This window comes from Rhipicephalus sanguineus, chromosome 4, assembly GCF_013339695.2.
Source record: "Rhipicephalus sanguineus isolate Rsan-2018 chromosome 4, BIME_Rsan_1.4, whole genome shotgun sequence".
NCBI lineage: Eukaryota > Metazoa > Arthropoda > Arachnida > Ixodida > Ixodidae > Rhipicephalus > Rhipicephalus sanguineus.
The window spans coordinates 202,347,248-202,373,714 of NC_051179.1; the positions used below are offsets into that span (position 1 = coordinate 202,347,248).

At 49.7% G+C, this 26,467-nt stretch overlaps 1 protein-coding gene across 1 annotated transcript; it reads left to right on the forward strand.

Annotated features, from left to right (window-relative positions):
• Positions 1-18,539: 18,539 nt before the first annotated feature.
• Positions 18,540-24,071, forward strand: LOC125758373 (uncharacterized). The gene is made up of 3 exons (XM_049415466.1): positions 18,540-18,767; positions 18,895-20,308; positions 23,881-24,071. Exons 1-3 carry the CDS (start codon positions 18,540-18,542, stop codon positions 24,069-24,071), a joined length of 1,833 nt encoding a protein of 610 aa, XP_049271423.1.
• Positions 24,072-26,467: the final 2,396 nt, after the last annotated feature.

Sequence of the window (26,467 nt, forward strand, 5' to 3'; positions counted from 1 at the left end):
GAGAGCGCTGCCGTACGGTAGCGCATGAGCGCAGTCACGTGGTTGGATTTCCTTCATCACGCAGCATGTGCGTCGCCAAAAACGTTTTATCGGTAATTTTTAAATGCGCTCTATTACGTGACGAAGCACAATTGGCCCTAAAGGGAATATTGGAAATGTTGCATAATTGCCCTTAGTTCATTAACGAATGAAGCGCAATGTAAAAATACTACAACGACGGCCACGTGACGGTAGACCATATGCCGTCGGTTTCGTTCAGTCGCGGTTAACCACTTCTTTAAATATTTGGTTCTGCTTACGTAAAAAAACATGTATACTTATTCACTTTGTTTAATACGGAACCGCCCTGCTATTTCACGTATATTCGCGTTCCTTGTTTAGGTCACAGTATTTTTTTTATTTTTAGAAATCGGCAGGTGGCAGAGCTACAAGTGGCAATAGTGTGAATAGCAATGATATCCTGCGACGCTTTGTGTCGGTATACTATACGTCTGAGACGTTTCTGGGTGGCACAACTCCTCTCGGAGAAGAAATGGTACAAGATTGCACGTTAGTGAATATGTTGCTAACGAACGCTTTACGGTAGCTGATAAGTAGAATATGCAAACGCATTGCAGTTTTATGTCCTCAATGAATTCTGAGTGCCGACTCCGTAGTTATCGCCTTCACATGATGCATCACAAAAAATACCGCTACCAGCGCTGCTGCTCTATACCTGTCCGGTGATGCGGTATTGCGAAAACGGTAATACGCTTACGGCCAAGGTAAGACTGCACAGCGGCAATCGCGAGATCGTGCGGAGGCTCCTTAATGGTGTTCTTGCAAATACATGGAAACCCGCTAGCTGATCGCCAAGTAGAGCAGCGACACCCACCAATTACAAAAGTGTCAACAAAAACCAGTGACAGCTCAGCGCATAAAGAGCTGTGGGATGCGGAGTCGGTGAAGGACGGATCCCAACATAAAACAAAACGATGTTTATTAACGTAATAGCAGCAGCAGGGCAAGCATGCCGATGCTGCGCTTCGGAAGGTTAGAGAAACAAACATGAAACCAAGCTTGGTAGCTTGGGTTATATAGCCAGCAGTGGTGACGTAAGCCTCCGGTGAAACTGCGTGGCGCTGTCTTTTATCGGAAGCGTGTTGCAGCAGGTAGCTGTGTCACGCCGGGCTAATCAGTGACGAGACGGAGGCTGCGTAGGTCTGTGCGCAGTGGTCGCCACAGAGCTATCATGTTAAACAGCGAAGCAAATCTGAATAAGCTGTTTCGGAATGAAATTATTATACTTTGAGCAAGAAGGATAGAACTTTCGAGATACAAACAGGCATTTCAATAAAATTATACAGAGTTGGTCGCAATAACAAATTTTCAAGTACAAACATTCGTACACAGGTCTTTGCTGCTTGATTATATAGATATATATTACCAAATTTGCAAATGTATCGAAGTATCTTAAGATACAATTCGGTAGTATCGTATCGGATACAATTATAGCGCTAGTGTCTTGTATCTGTATCTCAAATACTGCTTGCCCGAGTATCTTGTATCGTATCGCGATACAATTTCGAAGTATCTTTGCCCAGCCCTGCGTGCCGACAAACAGAAAGACAGACAGACAGCAAGACAGACCTAAATTTCTGCGTTTAGGTTCCCCAAGAAAGACTATCGTCTTTAGGAAGTTACTGCCCGGATTAGAACCTTCGACGCGACGTCCAAGCGCGACACATGATGCTACTGCTTTACCGATTCGGCCACAAGGCCAGCCGAGCCAGCGGTGATAAAATTGGTCTTATCAAGATACTACGATGAAAGATGCAAGCCAAAGACACGACCGGGTTGTAGAAAACCTCAATTTGGAACGTGTTTTCATTCACGCCAAACCATGATCGCAGGCTCCAATGAAAACTGTGTCTTTATACTACTTAGATCTCTGGGAACTTTGCAGGTTTCCGTCTAGTTTTTTTCAGACGGCACGTTTTTGTCCTGAAAAACAAGGCGAAATTTCGGTGGCTCCCATAGGATCTCATTGTTTAAAATTTACTCGTCGTGGGAAGAAAATATAACGCCTCGATGGCAAAAGGGCTGCATTAGTCAGGTACAGTACAACTTCTAGAACGTGCCTTCCTGGGAACTTTTGGAAGTTGCGCCTCTACCATTTTTTATCGCCGAAAAATTACCCTTTCCCATTGAAAACTGGCGAGCTTCCAGCAGTGGCCGCTTGGAACGCTGATCATCCAGTGTCCCTGAAAGCTGGATATGTAGATGGCGCTGTTAGCGCTGTCCCATAGTCCCATGGAAAGAAAACGTGGCTAGGTGTAGCTTACTTGTGGACGGGGAATAACTGCAGAGAAAAGAATCTGGAGATAGTGAAATGCATAAGCACCGATATTAAAGAATTTGGTCATGATGCCGAAATAATCCTTCTAGGGGACATGAACGCTCACATTCATGACCTTGACGGATATTCAGACACCAATGGCAAGTTGTTGCTAGATCTCTGCGAGCAACATAGTCTTGATATAGTTAACGTGGGGCCTAAGTGTGAGGGGCAGATCACGTGGGAAATCGGAAACAGGCAATCGAGCATTGATTATTGTCTCATGACAGAAGGAATATATGACAAACTTAGAGAGATGAGAATAGACGAGGAAGGCATTAACAGCTTGGGTAGTGATCATAAACGCCTAATATTACAAATGGGATATAAAACTGAAAATAAGAACGTAGAATCAAAATTTGGCAGCTTGTATCTAAATGACAAACAAATAACAAATATAGCCGCAAGAGTCGAGGAAAAAGTAGACCAACTACCAGCAGGGTTGCCAATGGTGGCTACTTTTCGCCAAATTGGCGAATTTGAGAGGCCCGTGGCGACCTAAAATTATGAATGGCGACATGGCGAATGTTTGGCGATTTTCGGCTTAGGTCTCCACTGAGTTATGCATCCTAAGCTCAGTGTCTTCCCAATGAATTAGCGGCAACATTCTCTGTATTTTTCTTGGTTTTAGACCTACGAGTAGAATGTGCACATTACGCGTCATTCGGTAGGTCCGTCCTGTAACTCGTGTGTATCTCCTGAATTCATCTAGATGCAGGAGATACTGCAGTGAACGTCCCCCGGCGACATTTGAGCAAAATGTAAGTCAGCTGAATCTCTTGCAAACCGCGAGGGGGCAGTGTTTGACTATAAGTTCATGGCTTTAGGTGCTTTAAGCTTCTATAAAGTTTCGCTTCTGAAGGGGCTAGGCTACGGGTTGGCGGCGTGTTTCGACCATTTCTTCCGCCAAAGCTCTAACTGTTCTGTATAGCTTGGTGACTTATTCACTGTTTCAGTACCCACAATTCAGCTCGTAAAGACTTTTTGGAATATCGAAGAGAGGCGCATACGCTGCTATTTGTACAATAAAAAAATTATTTATTGAATCATTTTTCACTGTTGCTGGTGAGCATGTGCAATGAAAACAACTGCTATATAACATTTTACACCTTTGAAACGGGCGGCGCAAACATCAATTCTTCTGCGATAACATTTCACATTGTCTACCTATTCATTGATAACGCATCGGATTGACGCGTGTAGATATAAGTAAAAATAATATCTGCGCTTTAACGTCCCAAAACCATGATATGAATATGGGAGACGCCGTAGTGAAGGGCTCCGGAAATTTCGACCACCTGGGGTTCTTTTGTTCACAGTGAAAACGTGTAAGACTCACTAATGATCGGTTCCTGTAAGAATTCTGTCGTGTTACCTACAATAAACCTAATTATCCTTTTAATTCACATAAGGGTACGTAAAGCTGTCTACAAACAACGCTTTCACGGTTTGCGCCCAAGGTTTACCACACTTTTACCTTTGAAACAAGCGGACAGGGATGGAAGGAAATCATGAGCGTTTCATTCATTCACCCTTGAGCCACTACGCACATCTTGCGGCTAGTCGGAGAAGCAGCACCATGCACTCCCATGGTGAAACGGGCGATACGACTGGCACTGAGAAACGTCAATATAATCTAAGGGCATTTGATGGCACTGTATTCTACGGGGCCATACGTGAGTGGAACCTTATTACTAGGTATGACGCAAATATCTAGAATGGCGACTTTTTTGGCGAAATTTGTACAAAAATGGCGACTTTTGGTTACTTTTTGCTCTTCGCCTGGCAACGTTTACTCGAAAGTCAGTGGCAACCCTGACTACCAGGCAAAGACTGGAAGTATAGTGAGCTGCTACATGTAATCACGAAAGAAATGGAAAAAGAGAAGAAAACTATTTGTTGGAAAGGAAAGAGAAAGCCAAAAAGTTGGTAGAACAAAGAAATCCGGGAGGCGATCGAGAAGCGACGTGAGTCATCACGGGAGCACAGACAGGCAAAAAAGGAGAAGCGGCCACAGGACGAAGTCAACCAAATATGGGAAATATATTTAGAGCAAAAATCCATTGTGCAGAAATTAGTCGAGGCAAAAATTAAAGGTGAAAGTGAACGCTGGATGACAGAGATTCGCGAAAAGAAGAAGGCCGCGCCCAGGATATTTTTGAGCCACCTAAAAGCGCTAGGTAGGAAATCTGTTACAATGCAACAACGTTTGGTAGATGAAGGAGGAAATCCATTGGAAGGGTACGAAGCGCTAGGTTACATCCGAAAGATAACAGCCTATTCGTTTGAAAAGGTCACCAAGGGGATTCCCCCGGTGAGTAAAAGTACGCAAAGGAGTGCAACTGACGAAGATGTCGTACTAGAGAATTTCAGTTGGAAGAAGGCCGAAGGAAAAATTCCTAAGCGCACTACTCCGGGCTTAGATGGGGTTGCCGTCAGCCTCATTAACGAACTCGGACAGAAAACAAAAGAAACACTGCTGAAAGCCGTAGAAAAGTGCTTACAGGAGAGGGAAATACCAGACAGTTGGCGAAAAAGTACAATGAACTTAATCTATAAAGGCAGGGGAGAAAAGGATAACATTCGCTCGTATAGACCTCTAGCCATTACATCGGTGCTATAGAGGTTGGCGATGCAGGCAGTAAAATAAAAAATAGAAGCGTGGGTAGAACAAAATGATATTTTGGGAGAACTTCAGAATGAATTTCGAATCGACAGGCGGTTAGACGATAATCTGTTTGTTCTTACCCAGTGTATAGAAATATCGAGAATAGAAAACAGGCCCTTATACGTAGCTTATCTAGATATCACCGGGGCGTATGACAACGTTAATCAGGAAATTTTGTGGGATATATTGAAAGAAGTGGGCATATGGGACGACTGTATACAGCTTTTGAGGGAAATATACCGAGAAAATGCAGTTTGTATAAAATGGGAAGGAATAAGTAGCAAGGAAAGCGTTGAAATTAGCAAGGGGCGTAGACAGGGATGTCCTTTGTCCCCGCTGTTATTTATGCTGTACATGTTGAGGATGCAAAAAGCGCTAGAAGGTAGCAACAGTGGATTTAATTTGTCACACAAACAGGTCGGCACGATGGTTGAGCAGAAGCTTCCAGGTCTATTTTATGCTGATGATATTGTCTTATTTCCGTACAGTCAAGATGATATACAGCGACTTGCAGATATATGCGGAAGGGAATGTGAGGCTTTAGGACTAGGATTTAGTGCAACAAAATGTGGATTGATGGTATTCAATGATCACGAAGACCATGCGGTCTTCATACAGGGCCAAAAAATACCGAGGGTAAGCGAGTACAAGTACCTCGGAGTATGGGTAAATGAGGGGGATAGATATATGGAGGTACAAGAGAAAGCATCGGTAGCAAATTGAAAGAGGAATGCTGCAATTATGAAGCACAGAGCTTTATGGGGATACAATAGGTACGAGGTGCTTCGAGGGCTGTGGAAGGGTGTGATGGTCCCGGGGCTTACATTTGGGAACTCAGTGGTGTGCATGAAGTCAGAGGTACAATCAGGAATGGATGTAAATCAAAGGACGGTGGGCCGCCTCGCGTTGGGCGCTCACGGTAAGACGACAAATGAGGCTGTAAAGGGTGATATGGGATGGACAGGCTTTGAAGTGAGGGAAGCTCAGAGCAAAATTAGATTCGAAGAGAGGCTGAGGAAAATGAAGAAGAGTAGATGGGCAGAGAAGGTTTTCAGGTATTTGTATAGAAAAAGCGTTGACACGCAGTGGAGAAAAAGAACTAGGAGGCTCACCAGTAAATATACGGGTAGCAGTGCGGGCTATATGGCAATAAGGAGCATTAAGTGGATTGTCAGAGAGGCGGAGAGGACTTATTGGATGACAGCGATGGAAAAGAAGCTGGCTCTGAGTAACTACCGAAAGGGAAAAAATGAAATAACGAGGGAAAGGTTTTATGATAATTCAAGGGGAAACGCTTTACTGTTTGCAGCAAGGTCGGGCTGCCTTAGAACGCGTAGTTATAAAGCGAGATTCAGTAACGAAGAAGAACAATATACATGCTGCGGGGGAACTAAGGAAGCGATGGAACATGTACTGATTGAATGTGGCGATATTCACCCAGATGTACGTGTGGGCACGAGTCTACATGAAGCCTTGGGTTTTAGGGACAACAATGGAAAGCTGAACACGTCCGCGATAGAAATAAGTAAGAGACGATTAGAGTATTGGTGGCAGAAAAGTAGAGATAAAGTACAAAAATAAATAATGGGGAAAAAATTAAGGTCATTCTGCCTTAAGAGGCAGAGAGATAGACCGTGAATTTATCATTTTTTTGGTATGATACATACATATAACAAGGAAGTTTTTTTTTCTTTTTTTCTTCGAGCATGGTGGCAGAGATGTCACCGCCCCGTTATAAAGGGGCCGCTCATATAATCCGTCCATCCATTCATGTGCAATATGGCGGTTGGGTGAATGCACGCTAGATGGCGTTATAGGTGCCGCTGCTCTCAGATTGGCTGCTGCGCCCTTTATCTCTCATTCTCCTTGATCGTCGCCGCAGGCCCCGGAAAGTCTCAAGTTCCAGCGATCGCCACAGAGGGCGAAAAAATCAACCGCGGCGAGTTCCATCGATATGCGCGGAGAGTGGAGCTACTGACTCCTCTTTTAGCGGTCGGATAAGTTAGTTCGCATTTTCCGTGTTAGGGGCGCTCAACGCGGCCTAAAATTTTATTTCAGAATGTGTCAGCAGATTGTTAAAAGCTTAGTTACCGTGTCATTTTTCATACAACTAGTAGGGACCAGTTTTTGTGTTACTTCTACAGTTAATACAAGAGCTTGATTGTTTGAAGACAAGTATTGAGATTACACTGACGCTCGAAAAGCAGCAGCCCATTGGCATCGACTGCGCTTCGGTCGTTTATTTCATTCAAATTGTACCGCGGTCGTTTTCTTTGATCGGCGTTATGCAGATCCGTTTTAAATCAGTTTTGGTTGTGCGCCAAATTTTACATCCCGCTGCCACAAAGCGAACGTGTCTAAAGCCTGTGAATCACGTCAGCTGCGGCGCTTCACTGACTGCCTGCGTGAAAATTCAAGGCCAGCAAAGGGCTCGGAGACTATCTACGAAAACGGAATAACCATGCACCATGTGGGTGTGCGCACCGGTGGGCGAAAATGCACTGCTATGCATTTGAACATAGCTTTTTTTTTTGCATGCGCTACGGTTTTTGTTATTTCAAAAGGTTTTACGACTCGTCCAGCTGATCGGATGCACCGCTTGTGGATTCCAATGACATTTTCTTAGAATATTTACTTCGTTCTCACTTTTGCAAAAAATATCTTTACTGCTAAACTTTGTAACACAGATCACAGCATAAGTTTTACCTATTTCTGCACAAATTAGTCTTCTGAGATAAATGCTCATGAGTCCAATGCATGGTAGAGCCAAGTGAACTTATAGTATGTATATGCATTTATACATTTTCGTAAGTTTACAGTCATACGTATTACATTTGCACATACCATGTAGTTTATAGAGTTGGGCAATTGACTAACTTAGTATCCTCTAATTGAGGCTTGGTCAGACATAATCTACTGAAGGTCACCACTAAAACAAATTCACAAACAAAGCAATGTTATGTGCACACTGTTTTTCTCATGCAGTGCTCTCATATACATTCTTCTGAGACATGAATCACAAATCCACTCACGATTCTACCATAGTAATCATTACTTTTTCCTCTTCCAACCCAACCACAGCCTCCAAGAAACTGCTCATATCAGCACATGCTCGGATGCTTTATCTCTGAACCTACCTCAAGTCAGCAGAGGATGTTCCACTACTGAAAGTAAACTCGTGGTCCAAAATCCTCACAAGGTATGGTTGTGGGCACTTTACTTATTGAACCAATTTTTCTTTCATCATTTCTTTCTTGCTTTTTCTCATGACTCAATTTTTTTTCTCAGTAAACTGGACAAAAGAGGGACCATTGGTTTCCAAGCTATCTACACCAAGTCGCAAGAAGCTCAAGAGTCGCCACAGCAACAACCCTATGCGCCACCAAAGTTTACCAGGCGGACAAATGCAAGCCTTAAACTGAACAGCAGTGATAGTGTACGGTATGTTGATGCAGTACAAAATTGAGTCCACAAATTATTGCTTCTTGCTTCGTGAATTACTCAGTTTAGAGGAAATGTGCTGGCTTCAAATTTCTTGGATATTGCATATGATGGGGCGCAGATACTGTACTTTAATCTACGTGTGAAACTTTGCATAGAGTATCACATGTAACTTGGTAGCAAGTGGGCCAGTAGGAGTGCATATTTAGCAGCACTTGTTTTTCCCAGTGAATATAGTTTCTCTTACGCTCTTTGCGCTACCTCCCTTAACATGAGTTCCCACAAACTAGCCCAGTTATCCGTTCTCGTGAATATAGTTTGCTGTAATTGTGAAGGCTGTTGCAAAGCAATGGCAGGGAAAGCTACAGTAGTGCTGAAACAAAGAGTTATGTGTACCGATTGCTTTTAGGGAGGGACATTGTGAAGGTTCTAAAATAGAAAACTGTGTGCAAACACTCGTGCCTTCATTAAACAAGGCATTTCGTGTAGTGGTCACCTGGAGAATAGTTTCCGGGTCGCTACTCTGGAATAAATAACGTTTGATGATGGGAGTAGGAGAATACAAACATGTGCATAAGGACATTTTGGGCAGTGTTCTATGAAACAGGCTGTTGAATTTGTAAAACATTTGAAAATTTAGTATTTAGTTTTATTCAATGAACTTTGCCATTACATTAATGGGATGATATATAAACAGACACATCCAGAAAAGATGGTACAGCACCGTTACATCTGTGCAAGCAATTTGTTTTCTATGTGAAGTGGAACCACAGAGAAGTAGCAAATAATATTAGTTCTAGATAACAGACCTGACACATGACACGGAGTTTTTAAAAGTATGTTTATTTTTAACAGAAAAATAAATGAGTGCACTCAATAGATATAATCAGAGTTCAATAGAGTTGGCCAGTGTTTGTGCATGTTAAAGATTTGAATGTGTAATAACTGCTATTTCCTTGATATTGGCATGAGCTATATATCAAAAAGGGCTACTTTTTTGTTCATGCTTGTGATGCGCTGCAGGTAGACACGGACCAGAAAAAACGAGAACAACACAGGGTGATGCGCAACACCCTGTGCTGTTCTCGTTTTTTCTGGTCCATGTCTACCTGCAGCGCATCGCAAGCACGAAGACGTGCCAACTAGCCCCGATTGCCGCCTTATTAGTTTTGTGTGACTCCCATGTTAAGTGTGAGGCAGACAGTTAGGAGGTAGTGAAGAATGAAAATGTAAATTCAGCTCTTGCAATCGTCCATCATTTAAGCAGTGTCTTTCACGACTATGCACCATTGCCACCAGAAAAAGTGGACTAATTTATTTATTTTTCATTGCAAAACATAGCAGTTAAACAAAGAAGCTAATTATACACATTTGACAGAAAAGATTACTCACTGCTTATTATTGCGATAGCAATTATATGGACAGTCTCGGCTGGATTTTGCCGTTGCCGTCGCCGCCATCATGCACCGAATATGTATAAGTATGTATATACATATTGTCACGTGGTTGTGACGTCGACGAAGGCAGCAGTCAGCACGTGCGAGATGAAACTCTTTATTAGGCCGAACTTGTGGCCGGGAAAATGAAAGTCAAGCTACAGCAATAAACTGATAGCGGCGAACAGAGCGTCGACCGTCGATCAACTGACAAGTGGTCAAGCGCGTCGGCGTTTATACAGGCGCCATCGAACTTTCCAGCGATATCGCTGGTGGCGAGGTTATCTCTAGACAAAGCTGGAACATTCGCGTGCGGCGCGCAATCTTAACAAAACGATCTACTACAATCGGGAAGCTTCTCGAACACTGCTTCGCGGACAGCGTCGAGCGTTGATAAACGCCCTTGCTGGTCATACCCGAATACATCAAAATAAAACAAGTGGGCGTGGCATTGCCCCCCCTCTGAAAAAGCATCGTCCTGATGCTTGTGAAAGAACAAAGAAGAGAAAAAAAAACAAGTGCATATATAAATAAATTAGAATAACAAAGGAAAAAGAGTCCCCAGGTTCGCTAACGCGCAAGAAACGGCTTAAGGCGCACGACATGGACGACTTCAGGTCGTGCGCGGTGTCGCTGGTAGTTTGTAATGCCGTCCGGGATGACCTCGTAGTCGACAGCGCCGAGACGTCGAAGAACCTTGTATGGCCCTAAGTATCGCCGAAGGAGTTTTTCGCTAAGCCCACGTCGGCGAATCGGCGTCCAAACCCAAAACACGGTCGACGGGCTGGTATTCCAGGAACCGTCGTCGAAGATTGTAGCGACGGCTGTCGGTGTACTGCTGGGTCTTGATGCGCAGGCGGGCGCGCTGTCGAGCTTCTTCGGCACGTTGTAAGTAAGCGGCGGCGTCGAGGTTTTCTTCGTCGGTGACGTTCGGTAGCATGGCGTCGAGCGTCGTCGCCGGGCTTCTTCCGTAGACCAACATGTACGGCGTCATCTGCGTCGTTTCTTGGACGGCGGTGTTGTAAGCGAAGGTCACGTACGGAAGGACGGCGTCCCACGTCTTGTGCTCAACGTCGACGTACATGGCCAGCATGTCGGCGATGGTCTTATTTAGACGCTCGGTGAGGCCATTGGTCTGTGGGTGGTAGGCGGTGGTGCGGCGGTGGCCTGTCTCGCTGTATTTGAAGATCGCCTGAGTTAGGTCCGCAGTAAAGGCGGTACCTCTGTTTGTGATGAGGACCTCTGGGGCGCCATGACGCAAGACGATGTTCTCCACGAAGAACTTGGCTACCTCGGCGGCACTGCCTTTGGGCAAGGCCTTTGTCTCGGCGTAGCGGGTGAGGTAGTCAGTTGCTACGACGATCCACTTGTTGCCGGAGGTCGACGTCGGGAACGGCCCCAGTAGGTCCATCCCGATTTGCTGGAACGGCCGGTGAGGTGGTTCAATTGGCTGCAGAAGTCCCGCTGGCCTAGTCGGCGGTGTCTTCCGTCGCTGGCAATCTCGGCAAGTCTTAACGTAGTGGGCGACGTCGGCAGGAAGGCGTGGCCAGTAGTATTTTTTCTGTATCCTCGCGAGCGTGCGGGAAAAGCCGAGGTGGCCAGCCGTCATGCCGGGCCTGCAGAATTTCTGGTCGCAGTGCCGAAGGTACAACGATAAGGTAGTTGGCCCGGGCCGGAGAGAAGTTTTTCTTTACGAGGACGTCGTTTTTCAAAAAAAATGACGTCAATCCCCGCCTGAATACTTTCGGAACAACGGCGGTCCTACCCTTGAGGTATTCCACAAGGCCCCTGAGTTCCGGGTCGGCTTGCTGTCGTTCAGCGAAGTCGTCGGCACTTATGGTTCCCAAGAAGCGGTCATCATCGTGGTCGTCCTGCGGCGGTGCGTCGACGAAGGCACGAGACAAGCAGTCGGCGTCGGAGTGTTTTCTTCCGGATTGTAAACGACGGTAATGTCGAATTCTTGAAGTCTTAGGCTCCACCGTGCGAGGCGACCTGAAAGGTCCTTCAAGTTGGCTAGCCAACACAAGGCGTGGTGGTCGCTCACAACTTTGAAGGGTCGGCCGTAGATGTAGGGGCGAAACTTCGATGTAGCTCAGATGATGGCCAGGCACTCCTTTTCTGTTGTGGAATAGTTGATTTCTGCCTTTGATAGCGACCGGCTAGCATAACTGATGACCCTTTCCAATCCGTCGGTCTTCTGCACAAGGAGGGCGCCGAGTCCTACGCTCCTTGCGTCGGTGTGGACTTCCGTATCGGTGTGCTCGTCGAAATGCACGAGTATCGGAGGCGTCTGCAGGCGTCGTTTCAATTCTTGAAATGCCTGAATTTGCGACGTTTCCCACCTAGATTCGACGCCGGCCTTCGTGAGTTGCGTCAGTGGCTCGGCGGTCCGTGAAAATTCCTTGACGAAACGTCTGTAATAGGCGCACAAGCCGAGAAAACGGCGTACGGCCTTCTTATCGGTGGGCGTCGGGAAGTATGGCAGCCGCTTTCCGCGGGTCCGGGCGAACACCATCCTTGCTGATCACGTGACCCAAGAACAAGAGCTCCTCGTACGCGAAGCGGCACTTTTCAGGCTTCAAAGTGAGTCCGGAGGTCTTAATTGCTTGAAGTACAGCTTCAAGGCGCCGAAGGTATTCGTCGAAGTTTGAGGAAAACACAACGACGTCGTCCAAGTACACGACACACGTCTGCCACTTCAAGCCGGCCAGTACTGTATCCATACCCCTTTAAAAGTCGCAGGTGCCGAGCAAAGACCAAAAGGCATGACCTTGAACTCAAACGGGCCGTCTGGTGTTATAAAGGCAGTCTTTTCTCGGTCTCTCTCGTCGACTTCTATTTGCCAAAAACCGGTCTTGAGGTCCATCTACGTAAAGTACTTTGCGTTGTGTAATCGATCCAGAGTGTCGTCTATCCGGGGAAGGGGATACACGTCCTTCTTCGTGACTTTGTTCAGGCGACGATAATCGACGCAAAAACGGAGAGTCCCATCCTTCTTCTTCACTAGCACTACGGGGAATGCCGACGGACTCTTCGATGGCTGGATGATGTCGCCCCGTAGCATTTCGTCGACCTGTTTCTTCACGGCCTCCCGTTCCCGCGTCGAAACCCGGTAGGGACTCTGACGGAGTGGGGGAGCATTTTCTTCTGTTATAATGCGGTGCTTAGCAAGGGGCGTTTGTCGGACCCGCGATGACGACGAGAAACAGTCGTTTTCTGCAGAAGGCATCGAAGCTGTTGCTGTTGGCGAGCGGGAAGACTTGGGTTTATGTCGAAGGGTGGCTCAGGTATTGGGGTAGTCGTCGTAGCTTCGTCAGAATCTGAAAAGGCAAACGCATCGCTGACGGCCAAGATTTCTTCGATGTATGCAAATGTCGGACCCCTGCTTAGGTGCCTGTATTCTTGGCTGAAGTTCGTTAGCATCACGCTTCCTTTTCCTTCATGGAACCGAGCAATGCCCCTTGCGACGCAAATGTCACGGTCTAGTAGCAAACGCTGATCGCTCTCAATGACACCTTCGATGTCTTCAGCTTTTTCGGTGCTGACGGGAATTATGACGCTGGAGCGAGGCGGGATGGTAACTTGATCCTCGAGCACGTTCAGGGCATGGTGACATAGATTGGTATCCGGCGGTGTCGTTTTGTCCGGCGATAGGGTTATTGACTTGGTTCTTAAGTCGATGACGACGCCGCGATCGTTTAAGAAATCCATGCCAAGTATGACGTACCTGGAGCAGTGTTGCAAGATTACGAAACTCGCAGGATACGCGCGATTATTGATTGTTACTCTTGCTGTGCAGACTCCAGACGGCGTTATTAGATGGCCTCCAGCGGTACGGATTTCGGGGCCTTCCCAAGCAGTCTTAACTTTCTTCAACTTCGTGGCGAAAGGCCCACTGATGACGCAATAGTCAGCTCCAGCGTCGACGAGAGCGGTGACATTGTGGCCGTCAATGAGAACATTCAGGTCGCTAGTTCGTCGTCTTGCGTGGCGGTTGGGTCGCGGCGTCGGGTCACGGCTGCGTCGGTTTGTTCCGCTGCTTCGAAGTTGCGTCGTCAGGTCTTCCTCGGGCGGTGAAGTTTCGATGTCAGGGCTTCGTTCGGCTTGCGGCGTGTTCTTTAGATAATGTTGCGGCGTTGTCGTCGACGGCGGAGGATCTTCGGTATTTCGTCGTACAGCAACCGCACCTCCATCGGTTGCTGCCCTTAGTTTTTCGGATACGGGCTAGGCGACCGGCCCCGGTTTGGGGCCAGTGTACTGCCGGCGGTGCGGTGACATGTAGCGGCCGGGCGACGGCGAGCGGGAAGGTCGTCGTTCTTGCCACTGTGTTCCGGTGAGGTAGTCGTCGATGTCGCGAGGCCGTTCGCCTGGCTACGGGCGCGGCGCGTTAACGGCGAATCTGTGTAGCCCGATCTGTCGGTACTGGCATCGGCGGTACGTGTGGCCGGCCTCCCCGCAGTGGTAGCAGAGCGGGCGGTTATCAGGGGCGCGCCAAACGTCGGTCTTCCTCGGCGTGTATCGCTGGCCGGCTGGCGGGCGGTATGACGTCGGTGGTGGCGGCGGTGGTGCCTCGCGGCGGAACTGCTGGGGCAGCGCGGCTTCTTGGCGTGGTCGAGGAGGGGGGGCGTTGCGTCGGGCTGCAGCAGCATAGCTCATTGCTTGCAGCTGCGGCTGCGCTGACTCAGGGACGCCCTGGGACTGCTGGATTTCCTGTCGGACGATGTCTGCGATTGAGGCAGCTTGAGGCTGGCACGACGGGAACATTCGACGAAGTTCTTCGCGCACTACGGCCCTTATGGTCTCGCGCAGATCGTTGGAGCCGATAGCTTGAACCGCTGCGCTATCTTGTGTCAAGCGGTGGTTGTATTGCCGGGTGCGCATTTCCAACGTGCTCTCGATTGTGGCGGCCTCGGAGACAAACTCCTGGACTGTCTTGGGTGAGTTCCGCATGAGCCCAGCGAAGAGCTCTTGCCTTACTCCTCGCATGAGGAAACGGACCTTCTTCTCCTCGGTCATGTTAGGGTCGGTGTGGCGGAAGAGTCTGGCCATTTCTTCCGCGAAGATTGTCACTTTTTCATTCGGGAGCTGGACCCGTGTCTCCAGTAAAGCAGCGGCCCTTTCTTTTCGCACGACGCTTGTGAACGCTGCGAGGAAGCTGGTCCGGAAGATGTCCCACGTTGTCAGCGTAGACTCCCTGTTCTCGAACCACGTCCTGGCGCTGTCTTCCAAAGCGAACTACACGTAGCGTAACTTGTCGCTGAGATCCCAGTTGTTGAAGGCCGCAGTCCTCTCGTACGACTCGAGCCACGTTTCTGGGTCCTCACATGATGATCCCCGAAAGATCGGCGGCTCCCTTTGCTGCCGCATCACGATCGCGGGCGGTGGCGCAGTGTGTCATCGTTGCCGCAGTCGTGGTCCTGGCCTTTCTGTTCCGAGTGTTGTCGGGTAGAGGCCCGTACTCCGGTGCTAGGCCTTGTTGCCTACGGCTAGCTCGCTGGTCGTGGTTGGCGTCGATGTCTTCTCCGCGCTGGGGGCTGGGTTCACGGCTTGACGGGGGCGTCCGGATCATGAAGGAACAGCACCTCCACCAGATGTCACGTGGTCGTGACGTCGACGAAGGCAGCAGTCAGCACGTCCGAGATGAAGCTCTTCATTAGGCCGAACTTGTGGCCGGGAAAATGAAAGTCAAGCTACAGTAATAAACTGATAGCGGCGAACAGAGCGTCGACCGTCGATCAACTGACAAGTGGTCAAGCGCGTCGGCTTTTTACAGGCGCTATCGAACTTTCCAGCCCGGAAGATGTCCCACGTTGTCAGCGTAGACTCCCTGTTCTCGAACCACGTCCTGGCGCTGTCTTCCAAAGCGAACTACACGTAGCGTAACTTGTCGCTGAGATCCCAGTTGTTGAAGGCCGCAGTCCTCTCTTACGACTCGAGCTACGTTTCGGGTCCTCACATGATGATCCCCGAAAGATCGGCGGCTCCCTTGGCTGCTGCATCACGATCGCGGGCGGTGGCGCAGTGTCTGTCATCGTTGCCGCAGTCGTGGTTTATGGCCTTTCTGTTCCGAGTGTTGTCGGGTAGAGGCCGGTACTCCGGTGCTAGGCCTTGTTGCCTACGGCTAGCTCGCTGGTCGTGGTTGGCGTCGATGTCTTCTCCGCGCTGGGGGCTGGGTTCACGGCTTGACGGGGGCGTCCGGATCATGAAGGAACAGCACATCCACCAGATGTCACGTGGTCGTGACGTCGACGAAGGCAGCCGTCAGCACGTCCGAGATGAAACTCTTTATTAGGCCGAACTTGTGGCCGGAAAAATGAAAGTCAAGCTACAGCAATAAACTGATAGCGGCGAACAGAGCGTCGACCGTCGATCAACTGACAAATGGTCAAGCGCGTCGGCGTTTATACAGGCGGTATCGAACTTTCCAGCGATATCGCTGGTGGCGGCGTTATCTCTAGGCAAAGCTGGAACGTTCACTTGCGGCGCGCAATCTTAACAAAACGATCTACTACAATCGGGAAGCTTCTCGAACACTGCTTCGCGGACAGCGTCGAGCGTTGATAAGCGTCCTTGCTGGTCATACCCGAATACATCAAAATAAAACAAGGAGTAGGCGTGGCAATATAAAAGCCCCAAAGAAAAATAATCCAGAAAAATCCTTCCGAAGCACAGGAATTGAACTAGGGAGTTCTTGCTCCGCAGCGAGTGGCGCTCACCACTACGCCACGAAAGGCAGATCCTCCATGTAGCTAACGGCGAGCGTTATATACACACCCTTTACCGCTGGACGGACTCAGAGACGGCTGTGCTGATAAGCGTTTCTTCATTACCAGCGAGATGGCGCTAGGAGCGCGACGGGCGCATTTAAAAATCGTCGGCGAGCTCGCTCTTCTTCTTATACTTGCGCAGGGAGAACCTTGCCCTTCCGGTGTCTGCTCGCGCGGTTTTCTCGTGCTGAGGGGAAAAGGGATATTTCGCGCTTTTACCGTGGTGTCCGCGCTCACGTTACGGAGCGTACGAAAGCCACTCGAGCTCAAGGGACGCCGCTAAACGAACAAACAGAAGATGAGCGCGAACTATCAAGTGTCACAGCTCGACACTTGAAGCACGCTAGTTTCCTTCGCTGCTTCGGCCCTTTGCAACAGGAGCGCTGTTCAAACTAAGAGTATCCGTTGGCGAGCCTCACTTCATATAGCATTGGTTTCTTGCTATCGCATTCATTGCTTCGGCCTTGCGGCGAAACTGTGACTGTTTTTTTCCAACACTGCTACTGTGACTTCCAGCACTTCCTAGCTGTCTAGTATACTACTGTTCCAAATGTCTCTATTGTGCGCGCACACATCATGTGCAGTCTATTGTCGGTGCTGTCCACTGGTACATCATTCTTTTTTTTTATTTATAAAGGAGTGCTTTCAGGAACACGCGCAGGCATCCGCTATCACATACGTCAGTTGATAAACAGTGGGCGAGCAAGGGTAGCTCACTTTTCGATACTTGTCTTCCGTGACAACCTTCACAGGAATGTTCACTTGCTGAAATGTTGAATTCAGGCTAAGGCTTTCCTCATTAATAAATAATATCTGGGGTTTAACACCCCAAAACCACGATTTGATTATGAGAGACGCCGTAGGGAGGGCTCCGGAAATTTCGACCACCTGGGGTTCTGTAAGGCCGCTTATGGCTGCGAGCCGTTCAGGAGAGAGGGCAAGGGCCGTTTTAGCACGCCGATGGTGGCCGCGGTCTCGCGCCAAGGAACAAACCGCGAGTTCGCGGAAGGCCGAGAGGGGTCGGCGCCGTCTCCCGCTGTGTTCGGGAGCGTTCAGGACGGTCGAGTCGTCTGCGGTGGCGCCATGCGGGCAAGTGCGTGCTGCCTCCCGTTTGGATGTGACATCTGGCCCAGAGCCGCGGCGGTCTGGTTTTCGAGCTCCAGGAATTCCGGTCAAAACACGGACTGGGTCCAAGGCGCTGGCCGCGCTGTTTGAAGGCATCTGCCGGCCACGGGGACACACTGCAGAGTACCCCCTGTGGTGTCATGTTCGCGCCGAGTCGCAGGCGACGGCCTGCTTGCTGGCCGAGGAGTGGAATGTGTAAGCGATAAATTCCGCGCACGTGGTGTTGGCTCCTGACACCGTGAATGAACACGCGTGGAAGAGAAAGGAGGAAAGCAGTGTTTCTCGGAATATCTGGGCTTTCCGTTTAGGCCCTGCCCGGTGGGCGGGGGGCCAAGAAATACTTACGCTCTGATTGGCCGCCGTGGTCAAGGGATGGACAAAGAGCGGCCACCGCCCATTTTCTTTGTTCTTGGCAGGAGATATTGAGCTGCACGAGTGCGGCACGACAGTCTGTGCTGTAATCAGCGTTGCTGATAGATCGGTGAGGCTCCGTACTATGTACGTAAGGCTAGCCTGGGCTGAAATCATGTGTTGATAGATCAGTGAGGCTAGCGGCGAGCGCAACGTAAGACAGTCTGGGCTCTAACTTCTTCAATAAGTAGAAGAGTGAGACTGTGTGTTATTCCTGTTTAATCTCTTGTATATTTCTAGCTCAGTTGTATCCATTATTTTACGTTCACATAAACTACTAAATTCATCTAACCACCACTGCTGCGTACGTGTGAATGCATCATCGCTGCCGATCATCAACGAAGATCTCCGTGATCGACGACGACGAAGGACCATCAAAACTTTACTGGCGCAGCCCGACAGGATCGGCAAGCCACACGAAGAGCAACTGCAAGGTGTCCATCGAGCCAGAGACGCACGACTGCAAGGAGGTGCCAGCGAGTCCCATCCCCATGGAAAGTCGTCGGGAGCCGAGCCACAGCGGAGGCCCCCAGCAGAAACGGGTGAGCGGGATTCCTTACGCTTTGTCTAAGTTGGCATGGCTGTTGCTCTGTGAGGCTAGAGATGATCACGCGCAGAATGGCAAGCGCTGTGGGGTCTAGTGTGGGCGAGGATGGTGCACCTGAGCAGAGAGAAGATCAGAGACAGCAGGAGCTACCGAGCTTCAGAGAGACTGAGTCTGAGCAGTCGGTCACCGGAGGTGGTAGTGGGGCGCTAGGCGCTCTACAAGATCCGGATAGGTCATATCCAGAGGGAATGGCAGTACGATGCCTGGAGCTCGAGCTCGAAAAAGTACGCCTACAGCTTGAATGTGAACGCGTATCCCTACGCAGAGCAGAGATTGAGCAATCGAGTAGGTCGCCTTCGATGTCGGGAACGAACGACCGCCGCCATACCGGCATTGACGAAGTAGCACAATGCGCTAAAATGCTGAAGGCATACAGGTTGCCGCGCGACGCGGATGTCCCGATGTGGTTCGATGAGGTGGAAAAACTGTTTTCATCCTTCCAGGTACCGGAAGGCAACCGAGTACACTTGATAATGCCTGCGCTGTCTGAGCGAGTCCGCTATATGCTGTGTAGCTTGAGTGAAGAGGAGTGTGTGGATTATGAGATCGTGAAACGTGCGGTACTAAATGAACTTAAGCTCACCCCAGCTGAGTACTTAGACAGGTTTCAAAAGGTGACGAAGAAAAGAGAAGAAACGTGGGCTCAGTTCGCTTCTCGGGCCAGAACGTACTTCGCGTATTACCTGCAATCTCGTAATGCGGATACTAAGGAAGCGGTTGCTGAGCTAATGGTCGCTGACCGAATGAAGGCGAGTTTGGGCCCGGAAGGTCTAGAGTATGTTCTTTTGCGGGAGGGCGAAGAGTGGTTCAAACATGTAGAGGTCGCTAAAGTTCTCGAGACTTTTGAACAGGCGAAAGGAAAGGGTCGAGCAACTAAGACGGTTGGAGTGCCAACTGCTCCGCCGTTAGCCAGGCAGGCCGGCATAGAAAAGGCCAATGTAAGGTGCTACATTTGTCGCGGTCAGGGTCACGTGGCTAGGGATTGTCCTCAGGCCTCAAATAAGGAGCAGCATGCGAAGTTGACCACTGTGCCTAAACAGAGAGTCTATAATGTCGCCATTGTTGATAAGTTACCGCCACCCGAGCAGGAAAGGGTGCTGAGTGCGAGGGTGGAAGTATTCGAGCGAAGTGCTGGCTCGGGCCGGTCGAAACTGGAACTTATCCCGATCACGTGCGGTGGCATAACTACTGAAGCTGTGCTGGACACAGGCAGCGAAATAACAGTGATACGTGAAGGAATACTTCCGCAAAGGGTAAAGGATTCATCGGGCGCAGTAAGGCTCCAGTCGGCGTTTGGAAAAACCATCCAAGCAACTTTGGCTACATTGCCAATAGCTTTAAACTACCCGGGAGGGGTGGGACAACCACAGAAGGTTGATCTGGTGTGTGCTATTACTGACCAGCTCGCGGATGGAGTTAACTGTCTGCTGTCAAAAGAGGATTGGGAGTTACTGCATGCACAAGAAGACAATGGGAGTGAACGGGAAAGTGTTACGCATGTCGTCAGTGCAGTGGGACTTCGATCAAGTGAAATGAAAGACAGCGATACAGCAGTTTTAAACTGTGGCCGCGGTGAAACGGTTGATGAGGTTCAAGAATCGGGAGAAAGTGGTCCCGCTTTTGCCGATCAGGTCACTAATCAGCGAGAGCAATTTAGAGCTGAGCAGCTTTCAGATGATAGTCTTCGAAGGTCATGGGAGGATGCAAGAAAAAAAGAAAGCTGGCATGTTTGTGGCAGACGGGCTCTTATACCATCGGGACTCTAGCGGGAGTCAAGGTCAGACAGTTAGTCCTGCCGGTTGAAAGGCGCAGCGAGGTGTTGGAGCTGGCGCATGAGTCCTTATGGGGTGGACACTTCGGGTCGAAAAAGACCAGGCAACGCATAAAGTATAGTTTCTTTTGGCCAGGAATGGAAAGGGATATTGTTGAGCATTGTAAGACATGGCATCAGTGCCAGACGCGATCTGATAGAAGGCAAAGTGACAAGATACCCATTACGCCACTCACGCGGCCGGAACACCCATTCCAGGTGGTTAATGTAGATGTCGTCGGCCCTATCGATGTGCCGTCGGCGACAGGCCACAGATATGCCCTGTGCCTCGCTGATCTTTGCACTAGATGGCCTGAGGTGGTGCCACTCCGATCGTTGACTGCAAAGGCCACATGCGAGGCATTACTGGAAATTTTTAGTCGCACCGGTGTTCCGGAAATGGTCTGTTCTGATCAGGGCACAAACTTTAAGTCACAAATGACACAGCTGATGTTGGAAAAATTGGGCTGTTCACCCAGGTTTTCCACCCCTGAACACCCCGAGAGCAATGGCGTGGTGGAAAGATGGAACAGGGTTCTCAAAAATATGCTGTATCATGTAATAGAACGTGACCAAAAGAATTGGGACAAGCTTGTCCCATTTGTGCTGTGGGCGTACCGCGAAGTGCCACATGACACCACAGGGGTGTCGCCATTCAGGCTGTTGTATGGCAGAAACCCGACCGGGCCTCTATCAATTTTGCAACAGACCTGGACGGGTGAAGTAATTGTGCCGGCAACTCTAAGAGACAAACCATCGAAGTATTTGCAACAACTGAGTGAGCAACTAGATCTTGCCGCGAGCGTAGCGGAGTTGACAAGCACTGCACACCAGGGCAGATATGCTGAAGTGTACAATAGGAGGGCGCGAAGTAAAGAATTTAATGTTGAAGACCAGGTGCTGCTGTTTGATACAGCTAGGGCAACAAAGATGGCGGCCAGGTGGTTGGGGCCGTTCACGATAACAGGTAAAGAGCGGGAACACTCTTATCGCCTACAAATGAATAACGGAAAGTCCTCGGTGGTGCATGCAAATCGGCTCAGGCCCTACTATGCTAGAGTAAGCCACGTTGGGGTGGTCTTCGAGGAGGACGAAGAGTTTGGTGACGTGGAGTACGCGCCACAGGCGGTGCCTACTGCAGATAGAGAGAGTGTGATACCCCCCGAAAAGCTGGATCATTTGCGTCCTGACGCGCGGAAGGAGATTGAGAGGGTATTTCAGAAACATCGCTGTGTTTTTGATGGAAAGCCTGGGATGGCTCAGGTAGGTCGGCATCGTATTGAGTTGGAGGAGAGTTGTAAGCCCAAAAGGACATTCCCTTACCGAGTTCCAGAGCTGTTAAAGAAAGAGGTTAGTCGGCAGGTTGGAGAACTTCTTGATCTGGGGCTTATATACCCAGTGGAAAGTGAATTCGCACACCCGGTTGTGTGTGTGGGTAAGAAAGACGGGTCAATGCGCGTGTGCATTGATTATAGGACGTTGAATGCTGTCACGCGCGTGGATGCCTTTCCAATGACTAATCCGCGAGAGCTAATTTCCAGAGTGGGGCGCGCAAATTTCATAACTGTAGTTGACCTCAGGAGAGGGTACTGGCAGGTGCCAATGGATCCCCAAAGTGAATATCTCACGGCGTTCGTGACACACGATGGGCAGTACGCGTGGAGGGTAATGCCCTTCGGTTTGAAGAACTCAGCAGCTACCTTTCAGCGGATGGTTAATGCATTGCTGTCAGCACACCAGGCTTATGCATCAGCGTACCTTGATGATATAGCAATTTTTTCAGACACATGGGAGGAACACCTTCGCCATGTGGACACCGTGCTTAGGATTCTTGGTGGTGCCGGTCTGAGGGCAAGCTCTGAAAAATGCCAGGTAGCGCAGACACATATCCGTTATCTAGGACATGTGGTTGGCTCGGGAACTCACGGCCCAGACCCAGAAAAGATAGCTGCTATCAAAGGCCTTGTACCGCCGCGCACAAAGAAGGAAGTGAGAAGCCTCTTGGGGCTTTGTGGGTATTACCGCGAGTATGTGTCGAACTACGCGGACGTCGCGGGCCCGCTCACAGCGTTAACTAGGCGGGGGGTGCCAAATGAAATCCCATGGGGAGAAGATGCTTAGGAGGCGTTCGATAGCTTAAAGACGTCGTTGTGCCAGGCTGTCGCCATGAACACTCCTGACCCTCATCAGCCATATTGGCTCTTCACGGATGCGTCGGCCACGGCAGCCGGAGCCTGTTTGGCTCAAATGTCGGCAGACGGGAAAGAAAAACCGATAGCGTTCGCTAGCCATCGATTTAACCCGACACAGGGGCGCTGGTCAACGATAGAAAGGGAGGCGTTTGCAATAATATGGGCGCTCAAGAAATTTGACTATTGGCTCTTTGGAGCAGTGGTGAATGCGGTCTCTGATCATAACCCTCTGTCTTACCTGACCACCAGCACTCCGCAGGGAGCAAAGCTAGCTAGGTGGGCACTTTCATTGCAGCGATACAATGTCACGGTGCGCCATCGGAAAGGCGCGCATAATGCCAATGCGGATGCACTGTCAGGGCTTCAGAATGGCTCATGGGAGCCAGCTCAATAACGAGCCATGCTAGCTTGGACGGGCGTGAATGTTCCCGTTCACCTCAAGTGTGGTGTGTGCTGAACTATAGAACTGCACGGAACTCTTCGTGGTGCATTGGACTCTTTGTAGATATATGTAGCTGTATCTAGAGCGCTTGTGCCACGTGCATACTAGATTTCTTTTTTTGTTTCTTTGCGAGTGTTGTGCTTTATAGTGAAATGAAATATGTCGTGTTACCTTGCCTGTATAGCCCATTTTACATGTATGCTTTATTGAGTGTATCATTCTCAGCGTTATTCCGCATGAAAAGGCTGCTTTTCATTGATCTGTAAATAATTTTTCATGGAGCCCGGACGTAATGCTTCCGCGGCCTTTGTTTAATTTATAGTATAGCTGAGCACGCTTAGAGCCCAGTATACTCTTTAGGAGGGGCGTGTAAGGCCGCCTATGGCTGCGAGCCGTTCAGGAGAGAGGGCAAGGGCCCTTTTAGCACGCCGATGGTGGCCGCGGTCTCGCGCCAAGGAACAAACCGCGAGTTCGCGGAAGGCCGCGAGGGGTCGGCGCCGTCTCCCGCTGTGTTCGGGAGCGTTCAGGACGGTCGAGTCGTCTGCGGTGGCGCCATGCGGGCAAGTGCGTGCTGCCTCCCGTTTGGATGTGACATCTGGCCCAGAGCCGCGGCGGTCTGGTTTTCGAGCTCCAGGAATTCCGGTCAAAACACGGACTGGGTCCAAGGCGCTGGCCGCGCTGTTTGAAGGCATCTGCCGGCCACGGGGACACACTGCAGAGTACCCCCTGTGGTGTCATGTTCGCGCCGAGTCGCAGGCGACGGCCTGCTTGCTGGCCGAGGAGTGGAATGTGTAAGCGATAAATTCCGCGCACGTGGTGTTGGCTCCTGACACCGTGAATGAACACGCGTGGAAGAGAAAGGAGGAAAGCAATGTTTCTCGGAATATCTGGGCTTTCCGTTTAGGCCCTGCCCGGTGGGCGGGGGGGCCAAGAAATACTTACGCTCTGATTGGCCGCCGTGGTCAAGGGATGGACAAAGAGCGGCCACCGCCCATTTTCTTTGTTCTTGGCAGGAGATATTGAGCTGCACGAGTGCGGCACGACAGTCTGGGCTGTAATCAGCGTTGCTGATAGATCGGTGAGGCTCCGTACTATGTACGTAAGGCTAGCCTGGGCTGAAATCATGTGTTGATAGATCAGTGAGGCTAGCGGCGAGCGCAACGTAAGACAGTCTGGGCTCTAACTTCTTCAATAAGTAGAAGAGTGAGACTGTGTGTTATTCCTGTTTAATCTCTTGTATATTTCTAGCTCAGTTGTATCCATTATTTTACGTTCACATAAACTACTAAATTCATCTAACCACCACTTCTGCCTACGTGTGAATGCATCATCGCTGCCGATCATCAACGAAGACCTCCGTGATCTATGACGACGAAGGACCATCAAAACTTTACTGGTTCTTTAACGTGCACTTAAATCCAAGCACACAAGCCTCAACCATTTTCGCCTCCATCAAAAATGCAGCCGCCGCGGCCGGGATTTGATCCCGCGACCTTCGGGTCAGCAGTCGAGCGCCATAACCACTAGACCACAGTGGCGGGGAGGCTTTCCTTATTCGCCAACAGTTGCTCAACTGAAGTGTTTGTCACTGCAACCTTTTTTCAAACATGAACCGAGTTTCCTTTTCAACGTGATACCGTAAATGGTGTTTTCCCAGAACACACGTGCTTAGCTGAACTGAAAGCTGAGCTAAATGGTCGGAATTCATCGTAAAAAGATCGGCGCGCAGGCACGAACATAAGGATATTCAGCACAATAAAGAGAACACGTTATGTACAAGAAAATTAGACCATCTCCCGCTAAAGGGGACCATGGGGCGATGCGAAGCCGGAGCACTTGCACGATCGCGTTCCGTTGGCGTTCGTTGGGCATGCTACCGACCTCGCGTCGTGGAACGCGAAGAGGGACGCTACGCGCGTCGTATGTTCCATCTAGCCTGGCCGTTAATTCTCACAGGGCGAGCAGGGAACGCGGTCGACAGGCGGGCGAGAGGGGGGGCTGCGTGTGAGAGGAGAGAGAAGCGGAGGGGACGCGCATGCGCTCGAGCTCATCGCGGCGTTGCGCAGGAGAGAATTTCGGCATGTCTAGCCCACGTTTCAGAGGAAGAGTGGAAAGGGGAGGGGAGAGGGAAAGTGGAGAGGGGAAGGGGAGAGGGAAAGTGGAAAGGGGTAGGTGAGAGGGGAGGGGAGAGGGTGAGTGGAGAGGAGGTGTGTGGAGAGGGTATGCGCATGCGCAGTAGGGGTGGTCACGCCGCACACCACCACTACCGGATTGAGCTCCGCCTTAAGATGCTTCGCATCTAATAGCTAGCACAACAGTGTGGTTTCACTTTTTTTTCCAGGGCCGAGTGGCTCTCGCCAATGTGTTGTCAAAATAGTACGTAGGGTTGAGGCTAATCTTACTGGCACTGCATCTTTTGCGAGCTTTGATGCTGTTTGTTTATTACCGCTGAAATCGCCAAACGCGCATCTATAGTGAGAAAGAGGACGGGCAGCACTGTACGCAAGTACTGTACAAGGGTCACCCATCGTAAATAGTATCGTTGTCTGACGCTTCGTTCTGCGTACTACAAGAGGTATGATGAACGAGCCAAGAGACATAGAGTTGCTCAGTTTCAGCTGGCAATTTTATTAAGCAGATGGATATTTCTCTTTCTTGTAGGTATTGTTCAACTCTGTAACTGACAGTGCTACTTGTTTACATGTATACTGCTACATTCACGATTGCCAATAAACAATGTAAGCTTACTTGCTTGGCGTGTTTTTTGCCAGTTGAGGCCTTTCGGTCACCTGGCGACGTAACGTAAATAGTTGTAGTAACGATAGGCTGCCGCGTGATCGAATACAACCCCCGGACAGCAGTGAATAAACGCCCAGAACCAGCGGGCGCGCACCGCGACCGCCCGCACCCGTCAGCAATGCGACAGCCATATTGCCCCAACGCAATGATGATGATAGTTTTCGCAGCGCCATCTCTTGGTCGGATACTTTAGTTCACAATGCCACCGCTACCTTTATTTCCGTTGCACTGTCAAAAGTACAGTTTCCCTTCTCTAAATGGTAGTATAAGTGTTCTGTGGTCGCCGTACGTGGAGGAGTGCGCTTGCCGGATCGTGCTGCTTGGCAGACCATGGACGACGAGGAGCGCCGGGTGCGGAAGGCCGCTGCGTCTCGTGCTCGTCGGCAGGATCC